This window comes from Endocarpon pusillum, assembly GCF_000464535.1.
Source record: "Endocarpon pusillum Z07020 unplaced genomic scaffold C723729, whole genome shotgun sequence".
Classification (NCBI taxonomy): domain Eukaryota; kingdom Fungi; phylum Ascomycota; class Eurotiomycetes; order Verrucariales; family Verrucariaceae; genus Endocarpon; species Endocarpon pusillum.
Window position 1 is genome coordinate 68,200 of NW_006913589.1, and position 20,144 is coordinate 88,343.

Below are 20,144 nucleotides of genomic sequence, written 5' to 3' on the forward strand. Positions count from 1 at the left end.
GGGTTGGGGCGGCCCGTGCTGTTTGCGACCGCGTATGGACAGCAGGGCGTGGAGCATCTGATCGACATCATGCAGGATGAACTCGAGGTGGCGATGCGTAATTGTGGAGTTACGAGTCTGGAGGAGGTCGGGCCGTGGTTGGTGAACACGGCGGATCTGGACCATTTGGTTCCCGCGGAGGAGGGGCATCCCTATGCGAGGGATTGGAGGAGAGGAAAAAGGGAAAATGGGTTGAAAGCGAAGCTGTAGATGGGACTGTGGCAGGCTTCGAGTAGCAAAGGTCTGGGAATGTGTTTGCTTATGTCAAGGCGAAATGGATGGGAGCCCTTTTTGCCAAAACAATGGTATAAGAATATACAGTATCTGCACTGCATCCCAGTACACAACCCGTCAACGCCGTGTCTTATGCAAGCCCTGTTTATCCAGCAACCCTTCAATCTCGACAGTTTCCGAGGCCCTGCTGATTGTGAAACAGCCAAGTGAAAAGCAAGCATGCCTATAACATGAGCACATAAGGTATAACAGACGCCCCCACTGTCGCCGGCCAGAAGAGCTTGTCAGTGACTCTCAACCGCTGCACATAACGCACTCCTCCTTGTTCTGAATCGAGCCTGTATCAAAATAATCAGTGAAAACCTAACTTGCCGATGATATTTGCAACTCACACATCAGCACCTTCTGTGCATAGATATCACCTTCACGATCCTCGTTGTTCTCTTTATCATCCTCCTCCTGTGTCTTCTTGTCCGTCCTGGTAACAGGATCCGGAAGGCCTTCATCCTGATCTGGTGTCTCGGCAGGATCGGTTGGTAGTGCTCTAGGGGAAGACTCATCGCTATCTTCACCTTCACTTAGACGAGAAGCCTTCTTGATTGCCGCCGGAGCAAAGGTCTTTTGCTCGCTGGTGGGCGGAGGCGTGGCTGTAGGGGTTGGCATCCCATTGACGGATGTTGCGGATCCGTGGCCGCTGCCTTTTTGGGCGTACATTGGTCTGGGAATTGCTGCGTATGAACCGTTATACCCGCTAGAGGTGAGTCTCTTCTTTGGTGCTGCTCGCTGACGCGCCACATTCGTGTCTACTACTTGAAGCTGCTCCTGGTCCACTGTGAACTGGATGGGCGCAGAGGCGGCCATGGTACGCAGGTAGTACATTCCCGTCTTCAAGCCAAGTTTCCACCCAGCGAAATGCATGGAGGTGATCTTGCCCATGGTAGGCTCCTTGAGATGAATATTGAGAGACTGGGATTGGTCAATGAATGCACCTCGATCAGCAGCCATCTGCACGATAGTTCGTTGGCTGATCTCCCAAACAGTCTTGTACAATGCTTTGATATCAGCAGGAATGTTGGGAATATTTTGGACTGAGCCGCCATCAGCAATGATTCTGTTCTTCATGTTGTCGGACCAGAGACCGAGATCAACAAGATCTTTCAACAGCCATGGATTGACGACCTGGAATTCTCCAGCCAGAACACGACGAGAGTAGATGTTCGAGGTATATGGCTCGAAACACTCGTTATTTCCCAAGATCTGGGAGGTGGATGCTGTCGGCATAGGCGCCACAAGAAGGGAGTTGCGAACACCATGCTTGGCGATGTCAGCCTTCAAGCTGGCCCAATCCCACAAATCTGACGGTGTGACGCCCCACATGTCGTACTGAAGCTCGCCTTTGGAGACTGGAGAACCCTCGTAGGTCTCATATGTTCCGAGCTCTTTGGCAAGCTCACAGGAGGCAGTGAGTGCGCCATGATAGATCGTTTCAAATATCTGGATGTTTAGTTGACGTGCTTCAGGAGAATCGAATGGCAGACGCAATGCCAGAAAGGCATCTGCAAGACCCTGAACACCGAGACCAATAGGTCTATGTCGGAAATTGCTTCGGCGTGCCTCCTCAACTGGATAATGGCTGCGTTCAATGACCCTGTTCAGGTTGCGTGTCACGACCTGGACCACATCGTGGAGGCGGCCAAAGTCGTACTCGCCTCGACCAGAATCAACATAAGTGGGAAGAGCCAACGATGCCAGATTGCAAACTGCGACCTCATCTGGTGCGCTGTATTCAACAATCTCAGTGCAGAGATTGGAGCTTCGGATAGTCCCAAGGTTCTTCTGGTTGCTCTTTTTGTTACACGCATCTTTATAAAGCATGTACGGCGTCCCAGTCTCTGTCTGAGACTCAAGAATCGCATACCAGAGTTTCTGCGCCTTCACAGCTTTCCGACCGCGGCCTTCCTTCTCGTATCTCTCGTAAAGTGCCTCGAACTCGTCGCCATACACATCTGCCAGGCCTGGAGCCTCGTGAGGGCAGAAGAGAGTCCAGTCAAGATTCTTCTCGACACGTTTCATGAACAGGTCTGGGGTCCAGAGAGCATAGAAGAGATCTCGGGCCCGGCTTTCTTCCTTGCCGTGGTTCTTGCGAAGGTCCAAGAAGTCAAAGACGTCGGCATGCCATGGCTCAAGGTATATAGCGAATGCACCTGGACGCTTGTTGCCGCCTTGATCGACATAACGAGCGGTGTTATTGAAGACGCGTAACATAGGAGTCAATCCGTTGGATGACCCATTTGTGCCACCAATGTAGGAACCAGTAGCGCGAATGCAGTGAACGTTGAGCCCAATACCTCCAGCGTTCTTGGAAATCATGGCGCAGGTTTTGAGAGTGTCATAGATGCCTTCGATACTGTCCTCTTTCATGTCGATGAGGAAGCAGGACGCCAACTGTCCTTGCGGTGTACCAGCATTGAACAGCGTAGGAGAAGCATGCGTGAAGAACTTTTGTGACATGAGGTTGTATGTTTCAATTGCCTTCTCGATGTCGTCACCATGTATGCCCACAGAAACACGCATAAGCATGTGTTGGGGTCTCTCAGCTACTTGTTTACCAATCTTGAGCAGATATGAACGTTCCAGGGTTTTGAAGCCGAAATATTGGTAGTTGAAATCTCTGTCATAGACGATAGCAGAGTTGAGTTCCTCAGAATGTCTCATCACACACTCGTAGGTATCTTTCGAGATCATAGGAGCCGGTTTGTTATTCTTTGGGTTGATGTAATGATAGAGGTCTGAGACAACAGCCGAGAACTGCTTCTTCGTCTGCTTGTGGAGATTCGACACTGCAATACGCGCAGCGAGGATGGCATAGTCGGGATGAGTGACAGTCATATATGCAGCGGTCTCTGCGGCCTGGAGAAGCTGTGTCAGGACGATAAGGAGCAGATATTGTGACAGGACACTTACAAGATTGTCGAGTTCGATTGTAGTGACACCTTGGTAGACGCCAGAGATGACCTTCTGAGTTATTGCAGCCGCATCGACATGTTCTGGGTCAAGGCCATAGCACAATCTTGACACTCTGGCTGTGATCTTGTCGAATTGCACGCGTTCTTTACGTCCATCTGTATGGAGAGAAAAGGTCAGCACGGTGGCGTGGAGAACGTAGAATCGTCAGAAAGCATTGAGCCAGCGACCAACTTGGCACCATGGCAGTGATACAGAATAAAGCAAGTGCAGGGTCCTGCAACACGTACCTCGCTTGAAGACGAACATCTTGCCAGACTACCTTGATAAGGTTTTTCGAGAGGAGAAATCTGCTTCTAGGTTATGAAGAACAAAGAAGAAAAGGACAGGCGTGGATTATGTTCGATTGAAAGACGAGGGTCATCCACAGTGTCGAGTACGCGCATTCAGAGGGTAGACCTGGTTGATTAAGAAGATGATCACTGAACCAAACAGTGGTATTTGGACAGAGGGGCAGGAAGACGCGTTCTAACAAATGTTAATGTCTTAGCGCGTACCACCTGCGCGTGATTAAGTGGTTTCTTCGACACATGGCTGGGCACTGACCCGGATGGTGATTGGCTTCTTACCATCGAAACGAATACATTGAATTTCCAGGTCTTCTTCTCTCCCGAAGCCATCAGATGCGCAATCGACATAGGCTATCATGGCAGCCCCTACAATCACCCCTACAAATGCTCTGCCTGAAGAAGTAAATGCGGCGTCCACTGTGGAACGTGTTTCCAAGCCCATTGATAACACCCTTCTGCGCCGCACCGTGGCACGGCTGGCAATCAAATGTCTCTCATGGAGGCCTCGAATAAATACAGTCACGTTTTGGACGACAGGCATCTGCTACAAGCAGACGAAGGACCAGAGCGAGCCTTATGCCATGCAGTTGGTAGGAGAAAGAACAACTGTACCTATCCCAAAAATGTTGATGGCCTGGAACGGGGCAAAGGAGAAAAGACACACCTCATAATGGAGAGAGTCAAAGGGAAGGAACTTGGTATCTTCTGGGACAGTTGCAGTACCCATTACCGTGTGTTCTATAAGCTCTGCAAATCCTCGAGTCGCAGTGCCGGCGCTGCTGGTTGGTGTTAGAAGAGCTCTCGTAGAAAATCTGAAATGGTAAAAATAGCATATCTTATTAAAATGTAGCTAACGTGCTTCTCATCTACGTATACAAGATTTTACCCTTCCACTCTTCAATCTCTAACTCCTCCTAAGCCAAGCGATAAATCAAACCTAGTATCTACAGACTCGCAGCTAGCATTCAATATAGATTTGACAACTGGCTGCTGCTTTATATGTGGATTCAGATATGTCAACCAAGTAACAGGATCATATCTGGAGCGCCATATTATTTGCAGAACGTGGGGACGTATAGTAACTCCAATTCTTCCGACTGATGTAGGTCATGAACACAAGAAGTATCACCTACAAAATCAGCAGAAACGGTCAGGGCACTATATCCTTTTATTCATGGTTGTGCAAACCGAGTGTCAAGTCTCCAAGGGAACCAAACTATGAAGTTGTTGTGTTGACCCAATTTCAGGCACAGCGGCAGGTGACGGCCATAGATGGGACAAAAGAGTGACAGGGTGACCCTTCAGCCTCTAACCAGAGTGTTTGGCTTCCAATTCCTCATCATGATGATTCAATGACCCTACATTCGTGTCACCCTACATTCGTCACCCATTCGTCGAACTTTTTATCGAACACAAGGAATTGCCGGTGCTTGATGGATGCTTGCGAATCTTCCATCACGTGAAAGGGCCGTGCGTTAAAGGTCTAAGTAGTGGTGACAAGATCACAGATCCAGGTTAATAGAGAGGAAAGGAGATTAGATGAATGCGCAGTTTTTTTTCAATTGGGTTTTGTTCTACTCAACACCTTTGATTGAAAGTCTTGTTGCAAGAAGTGAAACCATTTGTCCCGCACCTGCCAGTATTTCCATAGCTCCGCTCCTGGAGCGCCAAACAGTGTACCTTCCCTCGTGAATTGTCATCATATCATAAATTGAAGAGTCATCGTTGAGAATGATTTTCTCAGCCATGCAGTCGAGGCACCAGCAGCTTCACAGAAGCGCCCGCTGTGCCTTGGGCACGTCTAATAATCGCTGAAATGCCATTTGATGTTCTTGACACGGCCATCACCCTTTCCATCAGTAACCGCATTGAAAGCCTTGTTGGTAAGATCAATGGAGCGGCCCTCGCAGCCCATACATTTGTCCCTGACCGTGGCCTGGACAGTCGACCCTGAGGTAGTCTCGATGGTCACGGTTCTGCCGCAATATGGGTTGGAATTGCTGAGAGGACCCATGAATCCGTGAGGCAGAGCAATGGCCATATCAGACTCAGTGTCAACAACGGTACCACACGCTCCGAGACCACCATCCCAGTGGGTGACATCACCTGTGCAAGTTGAGCCTCCTTCACATGAGCCGTTTTCGGCAACTGAGCTGACTGGTGAGGGAGTAGGGGCCTCATAGGCGGCTGGTGCGCTCGAAGTTGGGATTTCCGGGGTAGGTACTACAACAGGAGTGGGTTCCTCAGGGGTAGCTGATGCACTTGGGACTGACGCGGGAGGACTCTCAGCTGGGACCGAGGGTGCAGGAGCGGTGAACTCGGGCGTTGGCGAGGTCGAGCTCTCAGCGAATTCTCCTGCGGCGGACGATGCTGCAATAGGGGCGTCCTCTGAAGACGTTGGGGCTGGTTCAGCTGCTGGGAGTGAGGTGGGTTCTGGAGTCGATTCAATCTTCTCTGCAGAAGTCACCTCAGCAGAAGCTGTGGCAGGCGCAGACGTAGAAGGCAGTTCATCCACGTAGAGGGTGGTAGTAATATCGACGGTCGTCCAGACGGTCTCGGTGACGATCTCAGTGACGTAGTCGCGAGCTTTGATTGCATGAAGGGCCGGGGCGGCTTGCGCCACGGATGACAAAAGCGAGGCGGCGAGAATGAAAGGGGTAGAAAGCTTAACGAGACCCATTTTGGTTAAGATCTTGAAATTCCTGTCCCTTGCTTAGGGTCGATACTGGTTTCTTGTAGATGTGAGAGACTGGCTCGACCAATTGAAGAAAATGACTGAAAAGTCTGATTGCGCAAAGAGCGTGAAGTTGGGTATGGCGCTGAGCCTGTAGGAGGGTAGGTGTGCAAAGAATGAATAATGAGGGTGAGTGGACGTCAAGTCCTGTAGGGAAAGTGAAGGATGGAGAATGAATGGATAGGTAAACGAAAGAATGAAAGGAGGGTGGGTTATTTTAGAAGAAGAAAGAGTAGGGGAACAAAGAATGGGGGAGAAGTGGTGTGGGAGCTTGGACTTTGCCGGTACCGCTTTCACGGGCTGGGGCCAGCGCTAACTCAGCTTCGGCAGACTCAAGCGACCCGCTTACTATGTACGTAGTAGGAATAGTTTCAGGGGCAACTACGCGTACAGCTTGCAGCTTGCAGGGGAAGTCAAGGCACAACTCACCTTTGAATCTGCCATTCTTCCAATCAGCATTTTTTCCCCTGCCAAGTGTGTCGGGTGGTCATTGGCTCCCGTTGCATCCCCGAACTGATTTTTCATCTGCCGCCTTGGGCCAGCATGCAGTTCAACGTGGCCGCCATCCGGAGTGATCAGGTGAGGCATGAACATGTTGATATTTTCTTGTACCTGGTTATTGGTCCCAGTCGCCATCCTCAATTGGCGGGACTCGGTGCCGCCTGCATGAAAACTGGAGCCATATCGATCTCACCACTCGAAAGGATTTGGGATGTCCCGTCAACAGTGAACATCCCCAGCCCGTGACTATACCCCCAAATTGTCGTCCCTCAGTCTGGGAGAATGCTGTTTCTGCCATGCGAACACGATTCTCTATGTGAAGTAGCAATCTCATCCGTGAGGGTCCGAATACAGGCTGCCTTAAGACGAAGACCTCAAATCAACCGAATTGGAGGCCTTGGACAATCCGACTTACATATTTTGTCAGGCTGGACCCCAATGATGGGCACACGATTTTGAGACGAAGACCTCAAATCAACCGAATTGGAGGCCTTGGACAATCCGACTTACATATTTTGTCAGGCTTGGGCCCAATGATGGGCACACGATTTTGAGACGAAGACCTCAAATCATCCGAATTGGAGGCCTGGGACAATGCAAGTTACATATTCTGTCAGGCTAGACCCCAATGATTGGCACACGATTTTAGGACGAAGACCTCAAATCAACCCAATTGGAGGCCTGGGACAATGCAAGTTACATATTCTGTCAGGCTAGACCCCATGATTGGCACACGATTGTCGATTCAGCACCAAGGACAATCCAAGTTACATATTCTGTCAGGCTGGACGCCAATGATTGGCACACGATTGTCGATCGAGCACTTCAGCACATGGTGCATTCTGTTGAGGCAATGCTCACAAGTACATCCCGGCTACGGGAATTGAAATTCTCGATGGCCATATCATTTTCATATGTTCACTCCTCTGCCGGAGTGTTGTGGGTGGCCGGGCAGCAATCTGTATGGCCGTCGACTAGCCGGTTTGGTCTTGCTGCCCACCCTCAAACCAAGGAACCCGCGTTTCTCTATGCTGATGATGGATGCCTTGAGGCGTCCTTCGGTTGGCTACAATCTTAGTAAGTTAGAAGTTGTAGTCACCACAACTCAACAAGCAGAACGAAGGACTTCAATTTGTAAGCGCACAACCGAGTGTTTGGATTTCTTGATTCATCTACCAAAACCTGCGACAATCTTCTTAATTTACTGGGAGGCGAAGTATAAGCATCGCTTCACCAGAAAGATACGTACCCCTCATTTCCCTATATGTCGGAGATCGCAAAGTCAGTAGAGTAGATATTTCTGGGATTTTACTTCCGCGGTAGGTGCGACAAACGGCATCGATCTGGAGAACAATTGGACCAAAGTAGGCAGCCTGACTGTAAGGATATTGGACCGCCTTATAGAACGTGGAGAAAGCAAGTTGTGCTGTCTATCAAGTAGTTAAGAGCGCAAATACGCGCACAAAATAGGCTGTACGGCACAGCGAAATTTTGCTCCGAAATTGCGGTAGAGGTTGACCAATCCAACGCAGGCGCACAGCAGCGATCGAACAGAAAGAAACTGGCCAATAGAACCTCTCATGGCAGGGACGCCAAGAGGTGCACGCACTGCATGGGATGCTGTGGTTCCCATTTTACTTCCTAAAGTGGAAACTAGGAGCGACTTCTACCTCCATCACAGCTCCAGCTAAGTGTTGTAGGAGCCGTTGACGCCTCCAACGAGCAGCGTCTCATCGATTGTTATATCCTGAGCAACGAGAAGTAGCTTCAAGAAAGGTCTTTCGGGTACGGCGGACACTGTTCTGTGAGGGCTAGTGATTTCGACCTCTCGAGGATAGGCCATGTCGACCATCCAGAACTAATCGAGCAGATGTGGTCGACTATTCCGATCAGCGCCCTTAGTCTTACAGTATCGTCTTTCGAGCTCAATATCATGATCTGAATGGTTCAACAGGAAGCCGAGACCCGGCTGTGAATGTTCTATATTTGCACTGCGTAGGACAAAGAGATGATCTGGTCGAGGCATATTGCCTGAAATTATGTATGTTGGGGTGGTCTGTGGCCCCTCCCCTCCCTACCTCCCAAGAAGTTGACGGGTTGAATGGGTGGGCAAAATATTACATAGTGTCCATGACCTATAGGCGTCTTGCAATCGGTGAAATCGTCTACATGCTCATTCTTATTGTACATTGCAAATCTCTTGCGGAAAACTTGACCTTTGTGCGGAGTTGCTGGCGCCGCTTCATCAAATAGAAGTAGTTCTTGTAAGTCTTCTCCTACACTTCGACATTAGATGATTTATATAGCAAAACGTAGCTGGGTATCTCCTGATTCCAATGAGAAAGTTGACTTTTTCCATGGTAAATTGTTGCTTCTTCAAAGAGAGCCCTATATGTCTGAAGTCTATATCAGAGGAATCGGACGAAGCTTAGCATGACTTTGACATAGACTACATATAATAAGCCCATTTAATTAGCTCTTGTGAGTTTTTTTATTTGCCAAAGGGACACCAGCAACTCCGCGCAACTGCCAATGTTTGCAAGACCTTTACAATGCAAAGTAGAGCTACGTTTAACGCTGCGCGGCGTTTTATCCGTTTATGCTTCTGGGACAAAGTTTGTCATCAGATACAAGAAGACCCTTTCACTTCTTGACCAGCTGCCGTCAGAAGCATCAAATTGCGACAGCCATAAAGTCGTAAGGCTGAGGCAGGTACGCGATCTGTCAGGCCTGCAATAGGACTGAGGGTTCAGGGACGCAATGCTTGCAAATGTTCGTATTGGTGATCTATCTAGGTCATCGTTCTAGTTGAGGATAGGCCTCGAAGAAGGAAAGAGAAGTAGAAATAGCAGGGTAACAGCGCTATGCCCAACCAGGACTAGCCCTAGTGGCCAGATCCCTCCTGCCTATGACACGATCTGTTTTTGCGGATGATCGAAGGCGGAGCTGACAGAGAAGGAACAAAACTGGTGTATCGCATGAGGCCGGCAACCTGGATGTGTCGATTGAGTAGGCAGCTGCGAAACTGAGTATGTCACCAAAGATAGGTGTACACGACACTTTGGAGGGTCAAGTCCGTCACCCGAATACTTAAGTGCTGAAGGGGGAGGAAAGATTTGACAGCATCGAATTGCATTGAAGTCTCGTGTAAGGGGCTGAGCCTGACATTGTCCGTCATTCGTAGCTTGTGAGACACGTTAGTCAAGATTCCAACAATACCTTTAAAATCGCTTTCTCTGCGTACCAAACGAGGTGTATGCTTGACTTCTTGAAGGTGGAAAGGTGAAAGATAACGTCTATAATTTGGTGGGAGGTGATCACAAAGCAACGATGGCTTCCTCAATGATCATGCCGGGTTGTAGATACCGGTAACTTCTCATTCTGATAGACATAACCTGCCTTTGCTATCCGATCGAGTAAAGAAGCCTGGTTGGGGAAGTGAAAATGCTGATCAAGTCTATACATAGACGAGAAACTTCAAGCTTCTCGAGGATGAGAAGGAGATTGCTTGCCGCCTAATGGGTACACTGATCAGACGGTCAAGAATATTACTCAGGGGATTGGGAAAGCAACTTTACCACCCATACATCTGAGTACTCGTCTGTCTTGCTTATTTTTGCGTCTCATCTATGATTTCGTTAGGTAGAGCTCGCCTCACAGTGCTTTGCTACGACGAAACGTAGACAGCTTGAATGAGAAATGAGTTTGAGGCACCGTCCAGCGGCATTGAATGAACCATTACTATGGTGAGGCGCATAAATAATGTTAATATGGTACTACTACGGCTACAGGCCTAATGTTGTACCCTCAAGCTAAGAATGTTAGTATCCGTACAAAATATACTATGTAGAATTGAAGATAGACGTCCGTAAGATGGCTTGAATAGGACTAGCCTCTAACATAAGTTTGCATTTCATTGGCATCTATAACTGCTTGACATCTCGGCTGCGTCGACTAAAGCATCTCCTTAAGATAGTCAGAAGGTACAGCATCTCATGCAGCATTAACAGCCGCTCGTAGCTCGTCTTACTTGTGCAAAGTATCTTTATCCCTGTGTCACTGAATTGATGACCCTCACTTGTTAAGGAATAGCGTTGCCGCAACCTTAAACGCTTTAAAGTGGGTTTTAACAGATAATTCTGTTGTAGTCTTGGCAAGAAGAACGCCAAAGTTGATTTGTTCCTAAGTCTTTTTCTGTCTGCATTACCCTAATTACTAGACTCATCATAATAAAATTATATCATTCGATAGGTCTTAGAATTCTGATCATTTGTAAATCTTGAATCTCTAAAATATCTTAGTATTTGATGTAAGAAATCAAGTATAAAAATTTGCTTGACAAGTTTTCGATAATCTTTCCGCCAAGGCTGCAGCAAGAATCTGACATTAAATCGCGGCAACGCTATTCCTTAACAAGTAAGAGTCATCAATTCAGTGACACAGGGGATAGCACTCTTGTATCCAATTCTTTATCTAATTGAGAATTTGCAGGACGAGCAACATTCGCAAGATAGCGACCAGGATGCTGGCAAGAGATGTAGGTAAAAAAGGCGTTTGTGAGGGATTTGGACCCGGGGTAACAAAAATCGGCCTGTAGCCGTAGTAATAGCAGCTAGTTATAATACGACTCCACCTGGATAGCCAAAAGCTCTCTGGCAGGTGGCCATTGATATCAACCACAGCAGTACCGCCAACCTGTCAAAGTTTAGCTGTCTCGTTTTGAGTCCGTTCTTGAGCAAAAGTACTCGCCCTAAGCTAACATTACTTCTACGCGGTACGGTAGTACTTTGCTTTGTGTCAATGATGAAAGGATTAAGCGAGACACTGAGTGACAACGGGTCCTCACTGCAGATCTGTCTTCATTTGAGTGCCATGATTTACCTGAATAATAGAGACTTCGAGTTTGGGCCGTCCGCTACATATGCTGTGATACCTACACTCAAGCATCAAGACCCTACACGAGTATGAATACTAAGCCATGCTTCGCCAGTTTGAAAAGGTGGGTGACACTAATATGAAAATGAACCAACGCTATCAAGAGCGCCCCATAGCAGAAACCTCGCTCCTGCTTTTGCTGATGATCAGCGTTCCATCCCAGCTTTTAAGGCCCTACATACTAGCACTATGTACACAGCATCCATGCACGAGGATCTAAAAGCATCACCATTACTTGCACGAATGCATTTGAATTTTGTCTTCGGCTACGAGTGCTGTTTTCGAACACCGCGTATAGTTGCATGCTCATCGATGAATGTTTCACAAATCTTGCATGGCAAGCAGCCCTTGATGCAGATGCAGATCTCTGAATGCAAACAAGAAAAGAAGGGCCTCATACTTGCTCAGCTTAGCCATGGCCCATTCTTGTCTTAGCAGGATCAGGCCTTCCAATAGTCTGTATACCAGTACGTAGTAATCTCAACAGGTGAATGCGGCTGAGACAATTAAGACCAAAATCAGGTGGTCTGTCTGGCGCAGGCCTCGGAACACCGGAAGCTTGGCTCAACTCAACGCCACAGGAATTTAATTGGTTTAACAGACGTGTCAAAAAATTGTTTCAACAGAGCTACTCTGAGCGGCTAACATTCACATTCCTCCGTAGTAACGCCGTTGGTTTTGTTATATGGTCATGGCGCCAATGTGGCCTGATGACTCTTCCGCTTCCTTGTTGTCGTCCATGTTCGGCTCCTTACAGCCAAGGTCGATGGTCACATTCGCCTCCCCAATGAACAGCGTCACCCGGCGCCAGCTGAAGATGTGCAGGTCGAGACGCCTCCGGCATAGGCATAGGCAGCGAGGCCCTCGCCACACACTTTTGCCGGAAGAAGCGCCGAGGACCTTGCCATCGACGTCAGCATGCAGGGCAGGACACAATGCCCCTTGGCTCCTTGCCGAGAGAGCTATGACAGACGGGGAGACTACATGCCTGATTTTTGTACTTCACCTGGTCAAAATATCTTACAAACGCCTTTTGTACGTAGTACATACACATCCCTGTCAGCACCCCTGTCGCTATTTTGCACGAATTTTGTCCATCCTGCAGAATCTGCTCATTCTGTCAGTTCTATGTAGATACTAATAGACTTAATGGTAGGACGAGCTACAAGCATACGATGCTATGTCTTCTGACTCTCTTAAGAAGCTGCTTCAGTTGATGTAGGCGAGATCGCAAGCAATTATAGATGTCGATGGAAAGTAAAAAAATGAATCTTGAGACTAGTCCTATCTAGGCTATTTCGTGGGCGTCTATACTTAATTCTGCATAGTACATTTTGTACGGATACTAACGTTTTAAGCAGGGGAGGGTACAAAAATTAGGCCTGTAAGCCGTGGCCTGTGGTACATTACACGGTCCATAACCACGTTGCCTGTGGATGCGGAAAACAAGGAATGGGGATTCTTCGTACTATGGTACCGGGCAGAAGTATCCATAGCTTGGCACTAGTATTTCTGTTAGGAAACGTACTACAAACGAATCAGCTAAGCTTTAAGAGGTTAAGTGGTATTGCTGCGGCCAACAACTATGAGACCTGGTCCAAAAAGCTTGTAGACATCAATGTGGCGCTGTATCAGAACTAGCTGTTCCTAGCACAAAGCTATGAATCTTCTGCCCCCTACCGTAGTAAGCTCCGGTCTGCCGCCGAGTCTTCTGGTACCTCGCCTGCGGTATGGCCGGGTAGCCCTGACGGAACATACCACGGGCGCTAACGAGGCATTGCGTCAGGTGAAGGAGACCTCGGTGAAGACTCCGGCGGGGAGCGGCCCGGACTCATATTCCTTCTGCTAGCAATGGCTCAATTGCCGTGTTTTCCAATAGAACAAATCTCAAACCAGGTCCTCTACAGTTGTCCATACCAGCCTGAAGTCCCAACTACGTCATTTATCGAGCTGTCGCAGAAAAGGGACACATCAACCACTCCCCCAAAAGGATAGTACTTGTGGGTGTGGAAGCACAGTCAATCGATGTATCCTTACTGACTGCCGCTAGCTCGGCTATGAGGATACCCTTCTTCGGACCAAGATGGAAAGACAAGGAGATCGACAGGCACTAAGTGGCTCGTCATGAGCCACTCTTTGCTGGCGGTGAGGATAGGTGAGGACGTAAACCTTGGCAGTTATCTCCCAACCAATTGTTACTACCTATGATAGAGAGGGATTAGTCTTCTCAAGCTTCATTTCCTGACCAATATTATCTTCTTCGTATTAGGAAATCTTCGCAAGGAAATGGGGTCTTGAAGGTTGCCTTGACCTCATGTAAGCGCACTGATTGCTGAAATGGGAGAGGTGCCCCCAGCGAATGTATAGGATCCTTTAAAGTATCAACTTACTAAGTGTCCCTCACCACAAAGAAAAGGGATACATCAACCACTCCGCCAAGTGGACAGCGCTTGTGGGTTTCGAACCACACTTGATTGATGTACCCCTCACCGACTCACGGCAGATGTACGTAGTAAGTTGACCGTTACTGCCCAACTACTCAACACTCCATGCCGCAAATCTAGCAGCAACATTAGAAGCCTTGTCAGAGACTTGTCCCGAAGTTGCTATGAGCGATACAACAGGAGAAAAGTACAACTGACCACAGTAGCGCTGAAAGGAACTGAAGCTAACGAGTAATAAGCTCCTACTGGCACAACTACTACGATATCAGGCAGAAGTAATGGTAGCTCAGTATTAGTATTAGTATGCCAAACCAGCTCTTAGACAAGTTAGTTAGCCCTAAAAAAAATTGGTGTCGATCGCCTATCGATCATCAGCACCCTGCTAATTTCATTATGCCCCTTACTACCGGAGGAGACTAATTTGCAACGTGTGAAAACGCCAAGGGTGACACATCATCTCATGTACACTTCCGTAGCCCTGGAGAACAAACTCTTCATCAAGACTTTCACCCGCCACGGCTTCATACTTAGCCTGTAGGCCGTGGCTGTCACTTGATGAGTGTCTGCACACTTACGTCAATGGCTCCCACCCCTGTCTGTGGCTGGCCCCAAAGATACTTGTGAGTACCTACCGTAGTACTTACCGTAGCACGTAGTTAGCTGGCCACTCAAGACCAAGTACGTCACGTGCCATGATCCTGCCCACTACTAGTACGTACTAAGTACTAATCCCTGGCTACCCCACATTCCCCGGGAAATCCCTCAATCAGCGACTACTACTACCCAGGACCAAAATAAGCATTGAAGCCTCAACCTCTACTAAGTACTACTAACTCCATCTGAATTCTTTCACCACAGCACAAACCCGGTCATTTGGCATTCAAGACATGTCTCACCTCATGAAGCCACTGCTAGCGCTAATTCATTTTGCTCACGGCAGGTATGCTATGATCGCAGAACCAAAAACTGGGTGAGCGCTACGATGGGCTGGGTCCAAAGTTACCAAGATCCAACATGGGTTTAGGTTCCACCGATCGCCGAACATCGGTTCCGAGTGGCCCCCTAGCACCTGTGGAACTGCTGTGGCACAGGATCTTGCACACAAGGTTCACATCTCCGCTAGTTGCATTACTTTACATTAGGCGACGAAGGACGGTGCTCGGCTAATGAAAGGCTCATACTCCGTACAGGTCATTAAATGATTTGACGCCTTAAGATCTGCAGTTCAATGTTCTGAGAGCCGTGTTCAGACTCGGCAAAGAGCTATTCGTGAGAATTGCCGTGAACGCCAAAGGGTTAGGAAGCAGATTTGTGGCTTGACGGATCATTTTTCGTTGCAAAGCGTCCAGTCCCAAGCTGTTTGACTTAAGCTCTCGGAAAGAAAACTCTTAACAGTGTATTGTGTAAAAATACAAGGAGCATTCCCGGAATCCATGGGCCGACTCATGGAGAACTGTTTTCTGAACCCAAGAATCGTGCATTTGACAATGAAAATTAAGCGAATGAAGGGCTCCCACAGTCAAGAAGCAACTAGCCACTCCTTCACTCAGGCCACTCCCCGACCCACACCACGTAACAGTGGGGACTTGACATGGTGGCCATGAGCCCTGGAGTTTTGGGCTTTTTTAAACGCAGGGGAGAGACTCAATCTGCGCAGAGTGATGCTGGTCCACCTAAAAAACCAGCCTTTTACCCGCTCAACCAATGTGAGAAGGCTTTCGGTAATGTGCATGAATGCACAGATCAATCTGCCTACCCGTATGTGTGGATGCAGGCGTGTCTGAAGGTTTGAAAAATAGTAGGCGTTTTCCGGGCCTTTCTTCGATGATCTTCATCAAACATACTTGTTCTGCGATTAGCGCGAGGATCATCGGTCCAGCCAAGACGATATCAAGGTATGGTCATCGTTAAACGTCGCTGATTGCGGTTAAGTCGCACAGTGGCTTCCTTATGTGTAACAAAAACCAAATAAAGTTGCACCCTTGCTCTTTTTGGCATGCGCCTCCCTGTCATGTCCTGTATGTTGCAACTCATTTGTGCTAGGACCCGCTGACTATCAGCCTAGCTCGGTCCACAGCCGTTTATAGCTCGCTTGGACCACTGTGGCTACATGCTCCAATGTCAGGGCAACAAAAGCTGGTACCATGCAGGGAAAACCTTGATTGATTCTGGACTTGGGATACGTAACAACAGCTGGGCTGACTCCCACGACTAGATCGCTGTATTCTGGGACTACCACAGGGTGAGCTTTGGGTGTTGTGTCACTGGCTAGGTACGTACCCATACGCCGTACATACACCCTGTTTTTGTGGCTATGTTTACGGTTGTGGTGACGGTCAAGAATGGTACGACTAATTTAGATCAATATGCTCATGTATAGACTACTCTGTGGCATGATAGAAGCAAGTGGCGTGGCTGATGGACTCACAACGCTGATCTCTTTCCCATTATGCCTCCTTTTCGAACGCCATCACATTTACCTCGACAACTGACATGAAGGCTGGCACTGACACCTGCTTGGTACGTTGCATCCGCTAGACCTTGCTAGCATCGTGCTCAGGCAGGCAGGCTAGCATACCGTGGACGGTAAGGTTTATCTGCAAGCCTAATCTTAAGCTGGCGTTTGATGAAATTCGATATCGTCACTCTGCATACTCGTCTGTCTCCGTGTTATGACGAGGTGGCTCGGTTGCATTCAAGCTGGGAACTTGTTTTTCGTTCCAAGATCAGAATTATCCTAACTGATGTTGAAGTTTCCTCGACACGAAAATCTATAAAGGAGACCAGAAGTCCCCACGGATTTCAATTCTTCATCAGAACAATCATCCAGCTCAAACAACCACAATCAACTCCACACTTTCCAATCAACAATTTAAAGCCTTCGCTTTATCAAAACCCCAAAACAAGCCAAAATGCAATTCTCCAAGATCGCTGCTGTCCTCTCCTTCGCTGCTGCCGCAGTCGCTGCCCCAGCCCCAGTTGCTGCTCCCGCAGCGGCGCTTGAGGCCCGCACCACCTACGTAAGTAGCTTATTCATTACAGTGACCTTTTTTTGGCTTACTCTTCACTTCTAGCCAACAAATGCCTGCAAGACCAATGGCAAATACTCGGCAAAGGGTTCGAGCTGCAATGGAGGCGAAGAATTCTACTGCTACCAAGTCAACGGGATCCTAGTAAGTTTCAACCCACATCTCGTTACTGCTGAAGTGTTGCCTCTGACATTGCGGTGTTCAAGAACATCCTCAACGTCAACTGCCTCCTCAACGGTAACGACGTCAACGTTCCCATCAACGTGGTCGTTGGAGACATCTCTGCCGATCTGCTCGACATCATCATCAAGAGCGTCAAAATCCTATAGATGATATCTCCCCTGCAGTGGGATCATGGCAGATCATAAAGGAAGGGGCAAGGGTGAATGGGGGCTGGTATTTTTCTAACCACGACTTTCAATCCGAGATTTGGATCGTTTTTGGATCTCGCATGTGTGGGAAGAATGTGTCTGTTCTTTGAGCCTAAACCTGGCTTTCAATGACGCTCTGAAGGATTCTGCACACACTCATTACATTCGATATGTACCCATATGTACAGTAGCTGAAAGTTGATTAGATGAAAAGACAATGTGAATACTACTTTTGAAAGAAATTATCAGAACCAGTCTTGCGAAACTGAGTATTTGAACGCTATTTCCACTCGGTGATTGTGATGTTGATATGGCTCATTTAGTCTTTGGTTAATATATGGACTTTAGGTTAGCGGTAATTGGATACTACGTGCCTAGCTGCGTCATCTGTGTGCTGTCACTCCTGGACCGGAGGTGGTTGTGTGCCTTTGGTTACTGTCTAGTATCTAAGGAGAAATGTGAGATGTGGTTCGCGATGTCGTCGGCTTTAGAGAAACAGATGTCAGCTAATGCAACATCACGGTTTTGTGTCAATAAGACATGAACACGGGATGATCACAGTGATGTAAGGAAAATTAGAGGGTGTGCCGTCGAGCGTTGAACAATGCAGTGTAACAACAATGAGGTTGGCCGCGTCCAAGACCAGGCTAAAGCTGCGGTTGGGTGGTGTGGAGAAGATCTTCGCGGGATTGGACCAGGTTGCACACTAGGGCGGTCACGAGATATGTGGTTGGTTTCAGCGCTAGTATCCTTGCTTGAAAACGGCCCCTGTGCAGAACGGCTAAGCTCAGGTTAGCTTAAGTGCAAGTTTCGGGCCTCACCCGAATGGATGTGCATGAGATTTGCAGCACTGTGGCTGGGTGCAAGAAGTTGCCGTTGTCAGCACAAGTCTAACAATAATCACTACATACTGTGTACTACGGTACCCTCATAAAGATATATTTATACTATACCAGATCAGGTGTGGAGAACCTGACGAGGGAAGCTTCGATTAAGTGTGGTGGTGAGGCATTCGATACTAGATGTTCTTACCACCATGCTATGAATACTTCAGCCAGGTACCGTAGTAGTACGCAGCATGCCTTCCTCTATGCTAGTAGTCTATCACAGTAGGACGCATAAATATTGTAAGTGTGGCCCTAGTAAAATTGCTTCTAACTCGAGCAGCTCTAGAAATAGACCGCAGGCACAATGTTTTACGATAGAACTAGTAGAACAAGGCTGAATGTGTCGAATGCGTTGAACGACGAAGGATAGAGGGTACGTCATTCGTACAAGAGCAACAGGGCTATCTGTTTCAGCAATGGATGTTGATGTCAAGAAGATGCCAGGTAGTTGTTGAGGCCAATGGGATGCAAGATCGGTATTAGATGTATACCAAGCTAGTCCTAATCGAGCGATTTGCGGAGTTTCTCTTGGCGTTACAAGCTGCTGCGCTGTAAATTACACATGCCTCCTACGGCATTAAACTAGGGGAGCTTCGTAACACAGCATTGCTCTTCCAGCACCTTCACCACCTCAACTCAACCCAGGGCTCATCAAAATGGTCTGTGAGAAGCATCATCCGCCCTAATCCTGGTGGAAAATCTAATTTTAACCACCCCTGAATCAACAAATCCGAACTCGCACCTCCCGGAAACCCTGGTAACAACAGCATGCCACCGATCCTCAAACCGCGCGGCTCGGTCTTCAATTTACGAGTAAAGCCCCCCTCCCCTTTCTCCCTCTCCCTCTCCCCCTCTCGAATCCACGCCCTCTAACCACCCCCTTTCACACCTCCTCAATATCCCCAAACTGACCCTCCTCCCCAAACAACCATCAGACCGTCACCGCCCCCATCGCCGCCCTCACCATGGCCGTCCTCCTCTACACCTACAGCGTGACCTCCATCCGCGCCGCCAAACGCAACGCGCAGCTCCACCTCGAAGCCGACGGACATGCGTCGGGAATCACTGAGCCGGCATGGTGTGCTGGACAAGGTGCCGGGGACGGGTGGAGTGGAGCTGTTCCGGGATGCGAGGCCGGAGAACAGGAGGGAAACCGCGAGGATGGGGGATAAGAGGGCGAGGAAGCTTGGGGAGGATGAGATGGAGATGGGGAGGGCGCCGAGGACGGGGGTGGAGGGGAGGCTGGAAGGGTATAAGGGGATGGGGAGGGCGGTGGAGAGGTTTAAGGAGGAGAGGCCTGAGGTTCCTGATGATTAATGGCAGTGGAGTAATGAGAGGACATTGGGTGGCGGGTACAGTTTTGCCAGCACAATCGCACTTCTACGCATCACAGCAAGCGTTCCGGGTTCAATGGGCTTTATTCATGGTTCTAGAAGTCTGGAGGCCAGCTTTGTGGGGTAAAGTCATTCCCAAATGATTCCGGTTATTCTGGTTGTCCTTCTCGCATCCTTGATTATCCTGTCATCCTTCTGTGTCAACTCTCAGCCAGAGCACGAAAAATGACGACCAGCTGCTTTCCATCCCTCTCCATCATGCCCTTGCATTTCTTCATGCTGTTGAGCTGGGGCTTCTGCCAGATCAGCACAAGAAGTGGCG

General features: G+C 48.5%; 6 protein-coding genes across 6 annotated transcripts in view; 3 read left to right on the forward strand and 3 right to left on the reverse strand.

Moving 5' to 3' along the window:
- Window positions 1-249, forward strand: part of EPUS_04577 (uncharacterized protein) — a gene marked incomplete at both ends in the record, with an annotated part of 1,447 nt that extends 1,198 nt beyond the window's left edge. The window contains one exon of the mRNA XM_007788853.1: window positions 76-249. Within this exon, the coding sequence (XP_007787043.1) occupies window positions 76-249 (174 nt within the window). The remainder of the gene's footprint in view (window positions 1-75) is intronic.
- Window positions 250-567: 318 nt separating this feature from the next.
- EPUS_04578 (Ribonucleoside-diphosphate reductase large chain) lies at window positions 568-3,546 on the reverse strand (the record flags this gene model as incomplete). The annotated part of the gene is made up of 4 exons (XM_007788854.1): window positions 568-611; window positions 666-3,183; window positions 3,238-3,395; window positions 3,528-3,546. The coding sequence occupies 4 exons, from the start codon at window positions 3,544-3,546 to the stop codon at window positions 568-570; spliced, it is 2,739 nt and encodes a 912-aa protein (XP_007787044.1).
- Window positions 3,547-5,388: 1,842 nt separating this feature from the next.
- On the reverse strand, window positions 5,389-6,267 carry EPUS_04579 (uncharacterized protein; the record flags this gene model as incomplete). Its single annotated transcript, XM_007788855.1, has 1 exon — window positions 5,389-6,267. One exon carries the CDS (start codon window positions 6,265-6,267, stop codon window positions 5,389-5,391), a length of 879 nt encoding a protein of 292 aa, XP_007787045.1.
- A 2,242-nt stretch (window positions 6,268-8,509) lies between these two features.
- Window positions 8,510-8,665, reverse strand: EPUS_04580 (uncharacterized protein; the record flags this gene model as incomplete). The annotated part of the gene is made up of 1 exon (XM_007788856.1): window positions 8,510-8,665. One exon carries the CDS (start codon window positions 8,663-8,665, stop codon window positions 8,510-8,512), a length of 156 nt encoding a protein of 51 aa, XP_007787046.1.
- Window positions 8,666-17,113: 8,448 nt separating this feature from the next.
- EPUS_04581 (uncharacterized protein) lies at window positions 17,114-17,559 on the forward strand (the record flags this gene model as incomplete). The annotated part of the gene is made up of 3 exons (XM_007788857.1): window positions 17,114-17,221; window positions 17,276-17,374; window positions 17,437-17,559. 3 exons carry the CDS (start codon window positions 17,114-17,116, stop codon window positions 17,557-17,559), a joined length of 330 nt encoding a protein of 109 aa, XP_007787047.1.
- Window positions 17,560-19,538: 1,979 nt separating this feature from the next.
- The window catches only part of EPUS_04582 (uncharacterized protein), a gene marked incomplete at both ends in the record, with an annotated part of 1,198 nt that continues 592 nt past the window's right edge, over window positions 19,539-20,144 (forward strand). Inside the window, 3 exons of the mRNA XM_007788858.1 lie at window positions 19,539-19,760; window positions 19,812-19,945; window positions 20,034-20,144. The exon at window positions 20,034-20,144 is cut by the window's right edge and continues 592 nt beyond it. Coding sequence (XP_007787048.1) covers window positions 19,539-19,760; window positions 19,812-19,945; window positions 20,034-20,144 — 467 coding nt within the window. The remainder of the gene's footprint in view (window positions 19,761-19,811; window positions 19,946-20,033) is intronic.